General features: G+C 38.1%; 1 protein-coding gene across 2 annotated transcripts; it reads right to left on the bottom strand.

The window, feature by feature from the left end:
• Window positions 1-993: 993 nt before the first annotated feature.
• On the bottom strand, window positions 994-14375 carry itgb2 (integrin, beta 2). 2 transcript variants are annotated; one of them, XM_056236900.1, is made up of 16 exons: window positions 14246-14375; window positions 12562-12619; window positions 7998-8089; window positions 7084-7276; window positions 6772-6942; window positions 6458-6699; window positions 6049-6204; window positions 5510-5605; window positions 5128-5217; window positions 4868-5002; window positions 4524-4714; window positions 3676-3908; window positions 3353-3569; window positions 2803-3008; window positions 1291-1454; window positions 994-1167 (listed from the first exon to the last, which is right to left on the bottom strand). In XM_056236900.1, exons 2-16 carry the CDS (start codon window positions 12614-12616, stop codon window positions 1099-1101), a joined length of 2310 nt encoding a protein of 769 aa, XP_056092875.1. In that variant the 5' UTR covers window positions 12617-12619; window positions 14246-14375; the 3' UTR covers window positions 994-1098. The 2 variants fall into 2 exon arrangements, with proteins under 2 accessions (XP_056092875.1, XP_056092876.1); XM_056236901.1 differs by having other exon boundaries at window positions 14242-14314.
• Window positions 14376-14597: the final 222 nt, after the last annotated feature.

The raw sequence follows: 14597 nt of genomic DNA, 5'->3' as shown, positions 1-14597 counted from the left end.
TAAAGCACTGTGTCCATTTTAAAAAAATCGCTGGGATCATAGTACACACACTGTCGAATAGGGCACTCCAGACTAACTCATAGGTTTCTGTCAACGAGTGAAGATCCTCCTTTAATCCATTATTACTGAAGTATATTTTGATGGACTATGATAGTATGAACTCGTTATTTTTCAGTTGACTCGTATGAAAAGATTTTTTAATGAAGTAAGGGCCCGTATCAAGCTTCTCAAAGTGCCATTTTAGTCTTAAGTGCTGAGAATTCAAGAAATTTACTTCTACTTAAACCTTAAGAATAAAAATAGAAATCTTCATTTATTTTCCTAGCTTTTATTTCAACTTTCTAAAGTATTGAAATCAAAATTCATTCTGATTTAATATTTTCAATGTTAAAATGGCATTGTGCCATCAGAGATTCAAATGCATAGCCCAAATTTATAAAGGAACAAGGCAATTCCTGCAAATTACAGTTGTAATTTATTTATATTTAAGACATTTACAGAGCTCTTAAATACAAACACACATTATATAACCTAAATTGCATGTTATGAACATTGAAAAACCATTAGACATGTTACAATGAAAAGCTAAGCAAATCTTTAGGTCACAAGTCTATTATCTTAATAATGTGGAAAGCCAGCGCTTGTTCAGTGCTCATGTTTCATAACGTATCCATGAAATGCAGTAATACATAGTGATCTCATTAATTTTCATTTGCATCTAGACAGACATTAAAACATACAATATAAAGACACTGAGAGCTTCTAAAGCATAAATGCTTTTACAAATTATTTCTCAAAAAAAAAAAAAAAAAAAAAAAAAAACAGAAAAAACCCCACCAACATTTAAATAACACACAAGAGAAAATAAAACAGCATTTAAAATATAAACTATGGTAAATGAATTTTATGCAGTTGAACATATTTAATCTAAATTACTGTAAATACAATAAAGACAGTGTAGAAACTTTATGAATTCACAGAAAGATCGCAATGGACATTTTAAGCTATTTTATTTTATTGCATGATCATGCATCAGACCTATAGATTAATTAATACACATCCACTCTCTACATCATGTGTGTCAGCTCCAACAAGTTTCTAAGAATCTCCGGAAAACGTTGGGTTTTGAACAGTGGTCGTAGCATTCTGGAATAATGGGTTGGCACCCTGTGGGAGGAGAGGGAAACAATCTGCTTAATTAAAAAAGTCAAGTGTGAATAAAGAACAACTTTTGGCAGTTTGGCTGAATATGAAGGGTAGGGGTTTTATGTATAAAGAAAACGAACTTACAGATATTTTTTCATGTTTTCTGTCTTTTTCAAATCTCCTCCATTCTCTAAGGTCACTTGCATACAGAACTGCCTTGATGATGAGGAGGATTAGGAGACCAATCAACGCCACACCTGCCAGAGATCCTCCTACGATGGCTCCTATGTTCGGCCCCTCAGGACATTCTAACGCAAGAAACATAAAGGTAGAACGCTTTTCTTTTTGTAGTTTCAAACGTGATATTTGTTTAAAATGGAATATTTGTCCAAATATAAAATAAAATCTGACATTTACACACCCTCCTATTGTTGCGAGCTACTGATTTACTTATGCTCCAAAAAGGACAAAAAGCATTATAAAAAGTCCATATGACTACTTTTACAGCTTTTACTTTTTTCCATTATAAACTATTGTTGTAAAAAAAAAGAATATTAAAGGGATAGTTCACTTTGAAATTAATTTTTGGTATGTTTTAGCTTACCTCAAGGGCATCCAAAATGTAGGTGTCTTTGTTTCCGCAGTAGTTTCAATTTTGATATTTTTAGGTCAAACCGTTCTTGTCTGTCAGTGATATAATGCAGGTCTATGGTCACCACCTCAAAGAGCATGCACAGAGAAGTCCAAATTAAACATGATTTAATGACTCGTAAATGTAAGTACACATTGATGGCCTAAGACACGAAACGAGCGGTTTGTGTGAGAAAACAAACAGTATTTATTGCGTTTTTACCTCTTGTAAACACAGCCACATCCAAGTGATCTGAGGGCGCGGGCGCTTCGGTCTGCGCAAGCGCCGGAAAGCACCGGAAGTAAATAAATACGGTTGTGAAAAAAATTCCATGTTGTCTGTTGATATATCGAAATCGTCTTCCATTGCGATTTCCTGTATATCTTAATATGTTTAGATCTTCACAGTGAAAGGTAACACTTCTTAAATCTCTGTCTAAACAATGAGTGACGTACACGCGCGAGAGATCACTTCCGGTGCTTTCCGGGGCTTGCGCAGACCGACGTGCCCGCGCCCTCAGATCACTTGGACGTGGCTGTGTTTACAAGAGGTAAAAACGATATAAATACTGTTCGTTTTCTCACACAAACCGCTCGTTTCGAGTCTTAGGCCATCAATGTGTACTTACATTTACGAGTCATTAAATCATGTTTAATTTGGACTTCTCTGTGCATGCTCTTTGAGGTGGTGACCATAGACCTGCATTATATCACTGACAGACAAGAACGGTTTGACCTAAAAATATCAAAATTGAAACTACTGCGGAAACAAAGACACCTAAATTTTGGATGCCCTTGAGGTAAGCTAAAACATACCAAAAATTAATTTCAAAGTGAACTATCCCTTTAAGAATATAAAGATTCTTCAGAAATGCTTCACACACACACACACACACACGCACACACGCACACACACACACACACACAGATCTACAGGGTTTGAAATAACATGAGGGTCAATAATGAAAGAACCCGAATTAACTAGTACATGTTTCAATACTTCAGGAATGGTGTCCGGGACTATACCTCTGTCTATGAGGACATTCATATCATACTTGTCAAATCCAAGCTGTTCTTTCATTGTGAATGACATCCAGCAGCCCATGTGATCTTTGACTCGACAGTCGCTCTTGAGTAATTTTTCAACCGTCACAGACTTCAGATGGCCACAGGCCAAAGAGCAGTTCTTTTCAAACGGACCGGTCCCAAAGGCCAAACATTCAACACAACTCCTGCAATAGGTCAGGAATACTTTAATAATTTTGAAATACATATAAAAATATTAAACATCAAATTTTATATACAGAATTAATATAATATGTATATATTACAATAAATAACAAATACATTTGTATTAAATACAAATAAGAAAACTAGAAAATACCATTATTTATATAACTGAGAATACGTGAAATGGATAATTTAAATAAATCGTCCATATTAACTGATTAACTAAATTAGTAGTTTTAGTAATCCCAGTTGGGGTTGTAAAATTAAGTAAGAACGTGTGTTTCAAGTAATCATTTGTATTTATAGGGTGGCTTTGTAAAGGTCAAGGTCACACAAGTTTTCTTACCCTGACTGTTGACACGGACGTTGACAAGCAGAACACGTTTCGCAGTAGGGCCCCTTGTATCCTCTCTCACATTCACACTGGTTACATACACATTTACCACGGTTAAAACAAACATTCCCGTCCCTCTTGCAAGCCTCGTCGGATTTTGCACAGTGACACGCTGTTCCCTCGTAGCCTTGTTCACACTCACATTTACCACATTTGCACTTGCCATGACCTGTAAAAAGTAAAAACATCTAAATGATTAAAAAATTATAAAAATATACATAATATATAAAATAAACTGTTAAGCACTTAAATATGAGCCTCTCCACACTAATCACCTGCACACAGTGTATTGTTAAATTTTTCACAGTGCTCATCGTCACATTCACAGTGTTCGCCATAGAAATTGCCACCGGCCTCTGTGATATGGCACTGACACCGTCCACAAACACAATCTCCTTTGCCTTCGCATTCCGTGCCGTTGTCTTTCCGGCACTGTGCTTTCAGTGAAGCCTCGTCCTTTTTTCCTAGTGTGCACTCACAGCGCTGTCCTAAGAAACCAGTATTACACCTGAGGACATGGGGAGGTTGCTTTAGCTTGTGTTAGTCATATGTAATAGAATGTCTGTCACTACAGTCAGGTTGTGTGTGCTGCAAAAAGGTTATTTGGATGTCAATGTATGCATCTATATCTTTGCACACACATGCACGCACGCACACAAGCGTAGAATGATTTCTGGAGGTTCATGTGACGCTGAAGTAATGATGCTGAAAATTTAGCTTTGCATCACAGGAATAAATTATAGTTTAAAATGTAATCAAATAGAAAACAGCTATTTTAAATTGTAATAATATGCTCTAAGAAAAACATTACTAAAGTCTTTGTTGGGACCATTAGAATGTTTTTGTAATATAAATAAAGCATAAATAAATATTACTTAATTGTAATTTGTTTTGCTATCTTTATTTTTGCTGTATTATTATTGCTACAGTACTTTGCAATGAGAATCTAATGAGATTCACCTTTAAGACTAATTGGATAAATTCTTATTTTTAGTTACTTATTTTTTATAGATATATGACCCAGACATGTTGTTGTAATATTCAGCCAGGGCCTTTGGAGTTTAATATCAGTAAAAAGTGATGAAAAAGGACACATTTGGAGTAAATGATACTGTTCTGTTACCTGCAGCTGCCACAGACAATTTTACCGTTATTCCCACAGTGAATATGATTTTTATTCTCATCATCACAGTCACATTCGCATCGAGTCTGAACGGTCACTTTCGCTTTTTCATTAAATCCTAATGGCCCAATAAAGAAGCTCTGACTGCCCGGCATGCATCTTTCTGCTGTTACTGTCACATAAAAAGTCACCTAAAAGGATTAAAGTAAGAGTAAAGTCATTTAAAAAGTGTACATTGTTGAATTATTGCATTTGCTAAATCTGCTGAATGGATTTGCATCTGCACGAGCATTAATGATCTGTCTACCTTTAGGTTGTGTGTGCTGGTGTCTAATCGTACTCACTTCCTGTCCAATGTTCACATTATCACACTTCCCCCTGTCACTGGGGTTTCCTCCACCTGGACAGTTTGATGTGTATTTCACAGATACGGAGTTTGGGAGGGCATCATGAGCCATGATCACTTCAGAGGTTAAGTTCTGTTCAAACCCCATAGGACATTGATAAGGGTGTTAAACATAGAAAAGCGCTCTCATTGTAATGTTTTATTTATTTATTTAGCCTTTAAAAAGACAAGGATTGTATAAATTGGAAATGGACTCACATTGTATGCATCCACAATTAGATTGACAACGTTGCTGGAGTCGTCAGAAAGCACTCCTACTGCAGATTTAGGGATCAGTTTGCTCAGCTCCTATTAAAGAACATACAACTGTGGTCAGGTACACCATTGTACTTCTACTACTTCTACTAGGCTAGGAATATTAATGTGGATCGTGTGTAAATGACACAAAGTAAAAGGAGAAGGTGTTATAATTTATTCCCCAAACGTACAAAAATGATCACTCTCAGACACTCCCAATCTGCCAATAATCAACGCTGCAAGTGCCGCTGAGTCACTTGTTTACACTTTTGATAACTTATTATATCCTTTTACCCCCAGAACATATATTTTCTCATTTTAGATATAAGCATGTTTTACTTACTGTGTACACAGTTTCCATTTTTTTAGTGACAGCAAAAATTGGTTGTATGTTTTGCTCCTCCAGCTTGCGAGCTATCTGTCCTACAGATGGGTAGTCCTGAAAACATAGATCATATAGTTGTTATATTTTCACATATATCAAGGTGATACTGTAGCATCTAAAACATACGTACCTTTTTACATATGTGGAGATGCACACGTTTACAGATTCGGGGAGGTATTTAGATACTGAATTAGTGGAATTCAAAGATTGATTGTCTAGTATATACATAATTTATTAGTGTCTATCCAAATGTACAACATTTACATTTAAACTTGCCTTGTTATTTTAGTATCATTGATATACATTTTTGTTGTCATTTTTGTTAGGTTTTTTTATGTCTATATACTGTATATTTCAGTTAATGTTGATTTTATTTAAAATTATTAAATTATTTTTAAAATTTGTTTTAATTTTAGATTATAACCCTGCCTTGGAACTTTCTGGTGTAGTTCACATGTTTTTCAGATTTAAAGTTCTTCAGAAGTATTAAATCATACCCAGATGTTGCTCATGCTGTACTTGTTTCCGACCAGCTGACAGGTTTCTTTGTTTGGTTCCAGAATGGCTGCGAGTTTTCCATCCCCTGCCATGTGGAAGCCGTCATCAGTAGCCAGCACCAGCAGCCGAGTGCTGTTTCCCCAACCAATCTCATTCTGTGCACAGGTAACACATTTAGGCCTACTTTATTTACTAACATGATATAGAACGTCATGCATGAATCACGCACAAAGAAATTCTCTACAGGTTTCATGTACTGTAAGTTTTCAAGCTTGTTTCTCACAGCATGACATATACTTCCCATTCTTTTGCCCACAGCGTGGATGATGCAATCTGTTAAAATGGCTGCCAAAATATATTTCTGCCACTTATGCATGCTTATGTGGTGTGAAACGTTTTAAGTCTCACCACGCAGACCGCGGCTTGCATGATGGCATCCAGGCTTCCCTCTGGAGGGTCCAGGTTTCCAGATATATCTTGCTTGTCTACCATCTTTTTAAACGTTTCCCCTTCTTTTGTCAGTGAAAGCACATGCTGAAAGCCAAATGCTGGCTGGCATGGTTCATCTTTAGTCGGGCATGGCTGTTTGAGCTTCGCTTCATTGGTGTCGGTGTATGGAAGAACGGTTTTGTCGACAAACGAACCGAATCCTGCATCAGGAAAGTTGGTTAATGAAGCCATTGCCATAACAATTCAACTCTGATTGAGATATACATGCTTACCTATTCTGGCATTGCCCGTAATTTTATTGAGCTCTTGAAGTAAATTATTTCCCAGATTTTTCACATTCGCCAAATCATCTTTCATAGAGTAGGAGAGATCCATTAGGTAGTAAAGATCTACAGGATAGCCTTCTGCCCTTTTGAATTTTAGTTGAAAAGTGTGGGGCAACCCTGAGAAAACAACACAATTAGTCATCTCTATTCTTTGAAAGTCAGTCTCAAACTTACATTAAAAAAGTCATTGTTTTGGTCAATGCAGTAGTTATATACAGTATATACAGTAGTACGGTATATAGAAAGTATATAACATACCTGGTCTAAGATCTAGTTCAATTTGTTGTGGTTGGATTTGCACTGGATTTGGACCAGCAGCCAGGGACTTGTTTAAAACAGGCTTCCAAATGTTTAAAGGATTTATTATGCTATTGGGTGGACATCCTCTATCTATAAGCAAGGCTTTTGTGTCACAACGTGCTGCTTCCTGCTCCCCAGTCTTGGTGAAATTCTGTTGTTTGAATAAGACAAACAGGAGGATTTTAAGAAGATGCAATGTGGAATTCAATATATTTTGAATCGAAAAAGCTGTTGAGAATTAGATTTAGACAGACCAACATTGCATTACTAATGTTGGAGATCAAATAGTTGACCATCTGAGACATATTGCACACAAAAGTTGAAGGCACTTATGAAATTTCCTGTTTCCAATGAAACTTTGAGAGTTTGACTTTTTATCAATAAATATAATTGATTTTAAAAGGTATTGGGTTGATATTATGAGTGCTTGTGATGAAGTATTGATCGATGGAGTTCTGTTTGAGGCACTTAGTTGCAAGCAAGAAATTCATGAGCAGAACTTTGCTTTTATCTGTGAAATTATCATCACTTGTTACTTTCAAACTGCTGTGGTATATTTTGAAAGTATTTTCTATGCTAATCAATTGGTGTGTTTTTTTCTTCTTCTGATTAACGTGCACCTAAACAGGATGTAAAAACTGGCCACTTTTACATATCATCTAAATACATGATTCTTGGTCAGAATAAACTGGAACAAACTTTATACCGCAAGTCAAATTATGGCTTTGTGAGAGAGACTAGGGATTGAAATTGTTGAAACTACTTTAAATTACGTTATATTAGCATGAGTAGTGTTAATACATTTAGAGTGAGTTCAGACAGTCAGTTATTTTCTGAAGGGTAATTAAATTGAACCATTAAGCAGGGCTTACCAAGTCTTTACACCAGGCACAGCCGGGCCCGGACTTGATACAGTCTCCACATGTGTTTACTGAAGCTTTTAAGCATTGCTCCTGAGTGTAGACTGCAACAAACAGATTTAACTTCAGTTATGTCTTTAAACAGTCTGTTTTGTTTGCATGATTCAGCATCCTGGATATTTGTCTCTTATGATAGATGTAGTTAAAAGGTTAGTTCAACCAAAAATGAAAATAAAAATTCTGTCATTACTTACTAACACTCATGTCGTTCCAAACCCTTAAGACTTTCGTTCATTTTCTGAACACAAATGAAGATCTTTTTGATTAAATCTGAGAGCTTTCTGTCCCTCTATTGACAGCTGCGCAACTTCAAAAAGTTTATAAAGAGATCGTAAAACGAATCCATATTTATTAAGCAGTTTAGTCCAAATTTTCTGAAGAGACACGATCGCTTTATATGATGAACTGATTGAATTTAGGCTTTTATTCACATATAAACATTGATCAGCGAACAATAAAAGCTCAACCGAACCTGCTTGACGTGTGAGAACAAACCTCATTGGTTCTTACAGAAGCTCAAATGTGGTGCGTAACACGAGAATGAACCTCATTGGTTCTTACAGAAGCTCAAATGTGCTGTGTAACGCAAGAATGAACCTCATTGGTTCTTACAGAAGCTCAAAAGTGCTGCGTAACACGAGAATGAACCTCATTGGCTCTTACAGAAGCTCAAAAGTGCTGCGTAACACGAGAATGAACCTCATTGGTTCTTGCAGAAGCTCAAACGTGCTGCGTAACGCGAGAATGAACCTCATTGGTTCTTACAGAAGCTCAAACGTGCTGTGTAACACAAGAATGAACCTCATTGGTTCTTACAGAAGCTCAAACGTGCTGCGTAACACGAGAATGAACCTCATTGGTTCTTACAGAAGCTCAAACGTGCTGTGTAACACAAGAATGAACCTCATTGGTTCTTACAGAAGCTCAAGCGTGCTGCGTAACACGAGAATGAACCTCATTGGTTCTTACAGAAGCTCAAATGTGCTGCGTAACGCGAGAATGAACCTCATTTGTTCTTACAGAAGCTCAAACGTGCTGCGTAACACGAGAATGAACCTCATTGGTTCTTACAGAAGCTCAAATGTGCTGCGTAACGCGAGAATGAACCTCATTTGTTCTTACGGAAGCTCAAACGTGCTGTGTAACGCGAGAATGAACCTCATTGGTTCTTACAGAAGCTCAAACGTGCTGTGTAACGCGAGAATGAACCTCATTGGCTCTTACAGAAGCTCAAACATGCTGCGTAACTCGAGAATGAACCTCATTGGTTCTTACAGAAGCTCAAACGTGCTGTGTAACGCGAGAATGAACCTCATTGGTTCTTACAGAAGCTCAAACGTGCTGTGTAACGCGAGAATGAACCTCATTGGTTCTTACAGAAGCTCAAACGTGCTGTGTAACGCGAGAATGAACCTCATTGGTTCTTACAGAAGCTCAAACGTGCTGTGTAACGCGAGAATGAACCTCATTGGTTCTTACAGAAGCTCAAACGTGCTGTGTAACGCGAGAATGAACCTCATTGGCTCTTACAGAAGCTCAAACATGCTGCGTAACTCGAGAATGAACCTCATTGGTTCTTACAGAAGCTCAAACGTGCTGTGTAACGCGAGAATGAACCTCATTGGTTCTGTGTAACGCGAGAATGAACCTCATTGGTTCTTACAGAAGCTCAAACGTGCTGTGTAACGCGAGAATGAACCTCATTGGCTCTTACAGAAGCTCAAACATGCTGCGTAACTCGAGAATGAATCTCATTGGTTCTTACAGAAGCTCAAACGTGCTGTGTAACGCGAGAATGAATCTCATTGGTTCTTACAGAAGCTCAAACGTGCTGTGTAACCAGCCCAGTCTCACACCCAAGGCGTCAACTAACTGACGCTTTAGACCATGTTTGGCCATGCGTCAATATGCCGACGCACAGGGCACCCCTTGAGCGTCAATATGAGACGCGCCTCCTAGTGGTCTAATCCTAACCCTACCCCAGACCTAAACCTACCCATAACGGAAGCGTCATCTAACTGACGCTAAAGGGTGCGCGGCATTTGATGACGCCCGAGGATGAGCGTCTCATGTTGACGTTTGGGGGGTGGTGTGTGCGTCGGCATGTTGACGCATGGTCAGAAGCGTCAGTTAGATGACGCCTTGGGATGAGACTGTGTTGGTGTAACGCGAGAATGAACCTCATTGGTTCTTACAGAAGCTCAAACGTGCTGCGTAACACGAGAATGAACCTCATTGGTTCTTACAGAAGCTCAAACGTGCTGCGTAACGCGAGAATTAACCTCATTGGTTCTTACAGAAGCTCAAACATGCGATGTAACACGAGAATGAACCTCATTGGTTCTTACAGAAGCTCAAACGTGCTGCGTAACACGAGAATGAACCTCATTGGTTCTTACAGAAGCTCAAACATGCGATGTAACACGAGAATGAACCTCATTGGTTCTTACAGAAGCTCAAACGTGCTGTGTAACACGAGAATGAACCTCATTGGTTCTTACAGAAGCTCAAACGTGCTGTGTAACACGAGTATGAACCTCATTGGTTCTTACAGAAGCTCAAACATGCGATGTAACACGAGAATGAACCTCATTGGTTCTTACAGAAGCTCAAACGTGCTGTGTAACACAAGAATGAACCTCATTGGTTCTTACAGAAGCTCAAACGTGCTGTGTAACGCGAGAATGAACCTCATTGGTTCTTACAGAAGCTCAAACGTGCTGTGTAACGCGAGAATGAACCTCATTGGCTCTTACAGAAGCTCAAACATGCTGCGTAACTCGAGAATGAACCTCATTGGTTCTTACAGAAGCTCAAACGTGCTGTGTAACGCGAGAATGAACCTCATTGGTTCTTACAGAAGCTCAAACGTGCTGTGTAACCAGCCCAGTCTCACACCCAAGGCGTCAACTAACTGACCCTTTAGACCATGTTTGGCCATGCGTCAATATGCCGACGCACAGGGTACCCCTTGAGCGTCAATATGAGACGCGCCTCCTAGTGGTCTAATCCTAACCCTACCCCAGACCTAAACCTACCCATAACGGAAGCGTCATCTAACTGACGCTAAAGGGTGCGCGGCATTTGATGACGCCCGAGGATGAGCGTCTCATGTTGACGTTTGGGGGGTGGTGTGTGCGTCGGCATGTTGACGCATGGTCAGAAGCGTCAGTTAGATGACGCCTTGGGATGAGACTGTGTTGGTGTAACGCGAGAATGAACCTCATTGGTTCTTACAGAAGCTCAAACGTGCTGCGTAACACGAGAATGAACCTCATTGGTTCTTACAGAAGCTCAAACGTGCTGCGTAACGCGAGAATTAACCTCATTGGTTCTTACAGAAGCTCAAACATGCGATGTAACACGAGAATGAACCTCATTGGTTCTTACAGAAGCTCAAACGTGCTGCGTAACACGAGAATGAACCTCATTGGTTCTTACAGAAGCTCAAACATGCGATGTAACACGAGAATGAACCTCATTGGTTCTTACAGAAGCTCAAACGTGCTGTGTAACACGAGAATGAACCTCATTGGTTCTTACAGAAGCTCAAACGTGCTGTGTAACACGAGTATGAACCTCATTGGTTCTTACAGAAGCTCAAACATGCGATGTAACACGAGAATGAACCTCATTGGTTCTTACAGAAGCTCAAACGTGCTGTGTAACACGAGAATGAACCTCATTGGTTCTTACAGAAGCTCAAACGTGCTGTGTAACGCGAGAATGAAACTCATTGGTTCTTACAGAAGCTCAAACGTGCTGCGTAACGCGAGAATGAACCTCATTGGTTCTTACAGAAGCTCAAACATGCGATGTAACACGAGAATGAACCTCATTGGTTCTTACAGAAGCTCAAACGTGCTGTGAAACACGAGGTTCTCTTCACGTAAAGTTGACCAAACTGAAGTGTGAGTTGATGAATGTTTATATGTGAAAAAAGCCTAAATTCAATCTGTTCATCATATAAAGCGATCAAGTCTCTTCAGAAAATTTGGACTAAACCGCTCTATTCATATGGATTAGTTTTACGATCTCTTTATGAACTTTTTGAGGCGTCAAAGTGTTAGCAATGGAGAGACAGAAAGCTCTCAGATTTCATCAAAAAGATCTTTATTTGTATTCCGAAGATGAACGAAAGTTTTACAGGTTTGAAACGACATCAGGGTGAGTAATTAATGACAGAGTTTTCATTTTTGGGTGAACTATCCCTTTAACAGACACAAATACAAATTCCGTTTATTTGTGAGACACAGGCTTTGTTCCAAGCTGCCCTGTATTCTCCTGAAACAGTTTTTAGACTGGCTTCCAATGCACCATAACATCAGACACCATTTTTGTTTATGTATGAACTGCAGGCACAGGATCATGGGATATTATAGGCAGGAAATGAGGCTTTGCAAACATTGGCATAATGCCTTCCCACCTCCTTATGCTACCTGTATTGTTCAGGTTTCAAACACAGCCGTGAACCCAGTTTAAGGACATTTGCACTAGGTGTATTTCATGTACCTACCCTGTCTTCCCACCAACAGCAGGAGAAGTCCCCTCAGACACACCGACTGAAGCATTTTCTAATTTAAAACAGCATTCTTTATTATTATCAGCATCCCAAACAACTATTGAAAATGAGACGAGAAATGAGATTTCAGTTGCCATATTTGACCCTGGATTACAAAACCATTCACAAGTAGCACAGGTATTTGAGGCAATAGCCAGCAAAACATTGTATGGGTCAAAATTATCTATTTTTTCCTGTATGCCAAAAGTCATTAGGCTATTAAGTAAAGATCATGTTTCACCATAAATAAATAAAACATTTATTTTTGTGAGTGAATGCAGCACAATCGCAAACATAAATGGACAACTTTAAAGGCGATTTTCTCAATGTTTAGATTTTTTTTGCACCCTCAGATTCCAGATTTCCAAATAGTTCAATGAAAAGCTTATTTATTATTTATTACTTCAGCTATCAGAAGATGTATAAATATCATTTTCAAAAAATTGACCCAAAATTGACTGGTTTTGTGGTCCAGGTTCACATGTTAAATAATGCAATGAAAACTTTTCTATGCCTGTGCAGTTTTGCAGCAGCTGTGCAAGGTGCCGCACAGAAAGTGTGAACTTGAAAAATGTTTTTTAGTTGTCAATATGATGTGTGGGTGACACATCTCAGAAGGGGATGACTTTGACAGTCTAAAGACTCATAGACTGCCATAGACGGTTAAGGGATCTGTGTGCCTGCCATTTATTGGTTCATCATGGTTTTATCGCATCACCCAATGAAACATGCTTAGTTTCTCACACAGAGAGCTATATTTAGATTCCAAAGTGAGAAGTTTACGCCACTTTCCGTGTTGTGAATGCTTAAATGGATAGCTTGTTTGAAAATTAAAATTTTCCTGCTTGACTTTGTTTCTTCTGTGAAAAACAAAAGAGAAGTTGTTCTGATTACCATACAATGTAAGTTTGGATATGTATTTACTGTATACTGTCGAGCTCAAATCATATAATGCGTACTGCCTACAACTTTATGATAGCCTACTTTTATGATGTTTTTTGTCCATTTTTTGAGCTTGACAGTGTAAATAACCATTCATTTTGTTTTATGGTAAAAAGCAGCATGGTGATTTTACCAAGCATCTTATTTTGTGTTTCCCAGAAGAAAGAAAATAATACTCTGTTGAACAACATAATGACAGAATATTCTTTTTTTTTTTTTGTTACCTATTCCTAATATAGTGTCTATATATAGAGTCTTTATAGTGTATAGTGTCACTATATTCCTATTCCTTTCAACATGTGTCCTCCACGAATTTAGCAAATGCAGTTGATATAGCCATTAGCCTAGTTATTTAGGGAAATTCTCCTTACTGTATAAAGTGATCAAATGTAGTACAATCTCAGTGTTTACTGATTCCAAATATGCATTTGAATTAGAGTGTGAATGTCTGAGATCTCTATGAACCCAAATAAAACACTTTTCATTTAAAATGTTGTAAATCATCAACAAGAACATATAGTTTGAGTGGATTAGTGAACTAACGGTTAATCAGATCAAAACTATAGCTGTTCCTTAAAGCTACAACTACTGTTGTCCAAAAAAACTGATACGAATAAGAATTCTAATAAAAATTATAGTCATGCACATTCTTTGTTAAAACAAGTAAAAAGTAAAGTATTTAACAAGCCTTACTTACTTTGGTCGAAATGCAACGCCCTAGAGAGATACAACCGTTAAGTGGCTATGGGATGTTTTTGGTTTCCTCAAACCTTGCCTTAAAATGAAAAGAAAGTTAGCAAACGTCTGCTCACGTGACAGGAAAGCAGAGAGGAAGTACAGTGATGTAAGTCTGTGAGAAATAATGGGCGGTGGGGCAATGGGGAGATGAGATGGCCTATGCAAATCAAAACCACAAGTTCAAAAAGAGTTGGAAGTAATTCAAAATAAAAGTTTTACAATAGGAATGTTACTGAGCGCATTACCATTTTTGATGCAAGAAACTGCCATAATTTACTTTCTCGTATCCATTTTACACCTTCTCTTTACAC

The sequence above is a fragment of the Rhinichthys klamathensis genome, unplaced genomic scaffold, assembly GCF_029890125.1.
Source record: "Rhinichthys klamathensis goyatoka isolate OS25496 unplaced genomic scaffold, OSU_Roscu_1.1 h1tg000471l_1, whole genome shotgun sequence".
Lineage (NCBI taxonomy): Eukaryota > Metazoa > Chordata > Actinopteri > Cypriniformes > Leuciscidae > Rhinichthys > Rhinichthys klamathensis.
The sequence above is the reverse complement of the archived record's forward strand: the minus strand, read 5'-3'. Positions and strand labels throughout refer to the sequence as shown.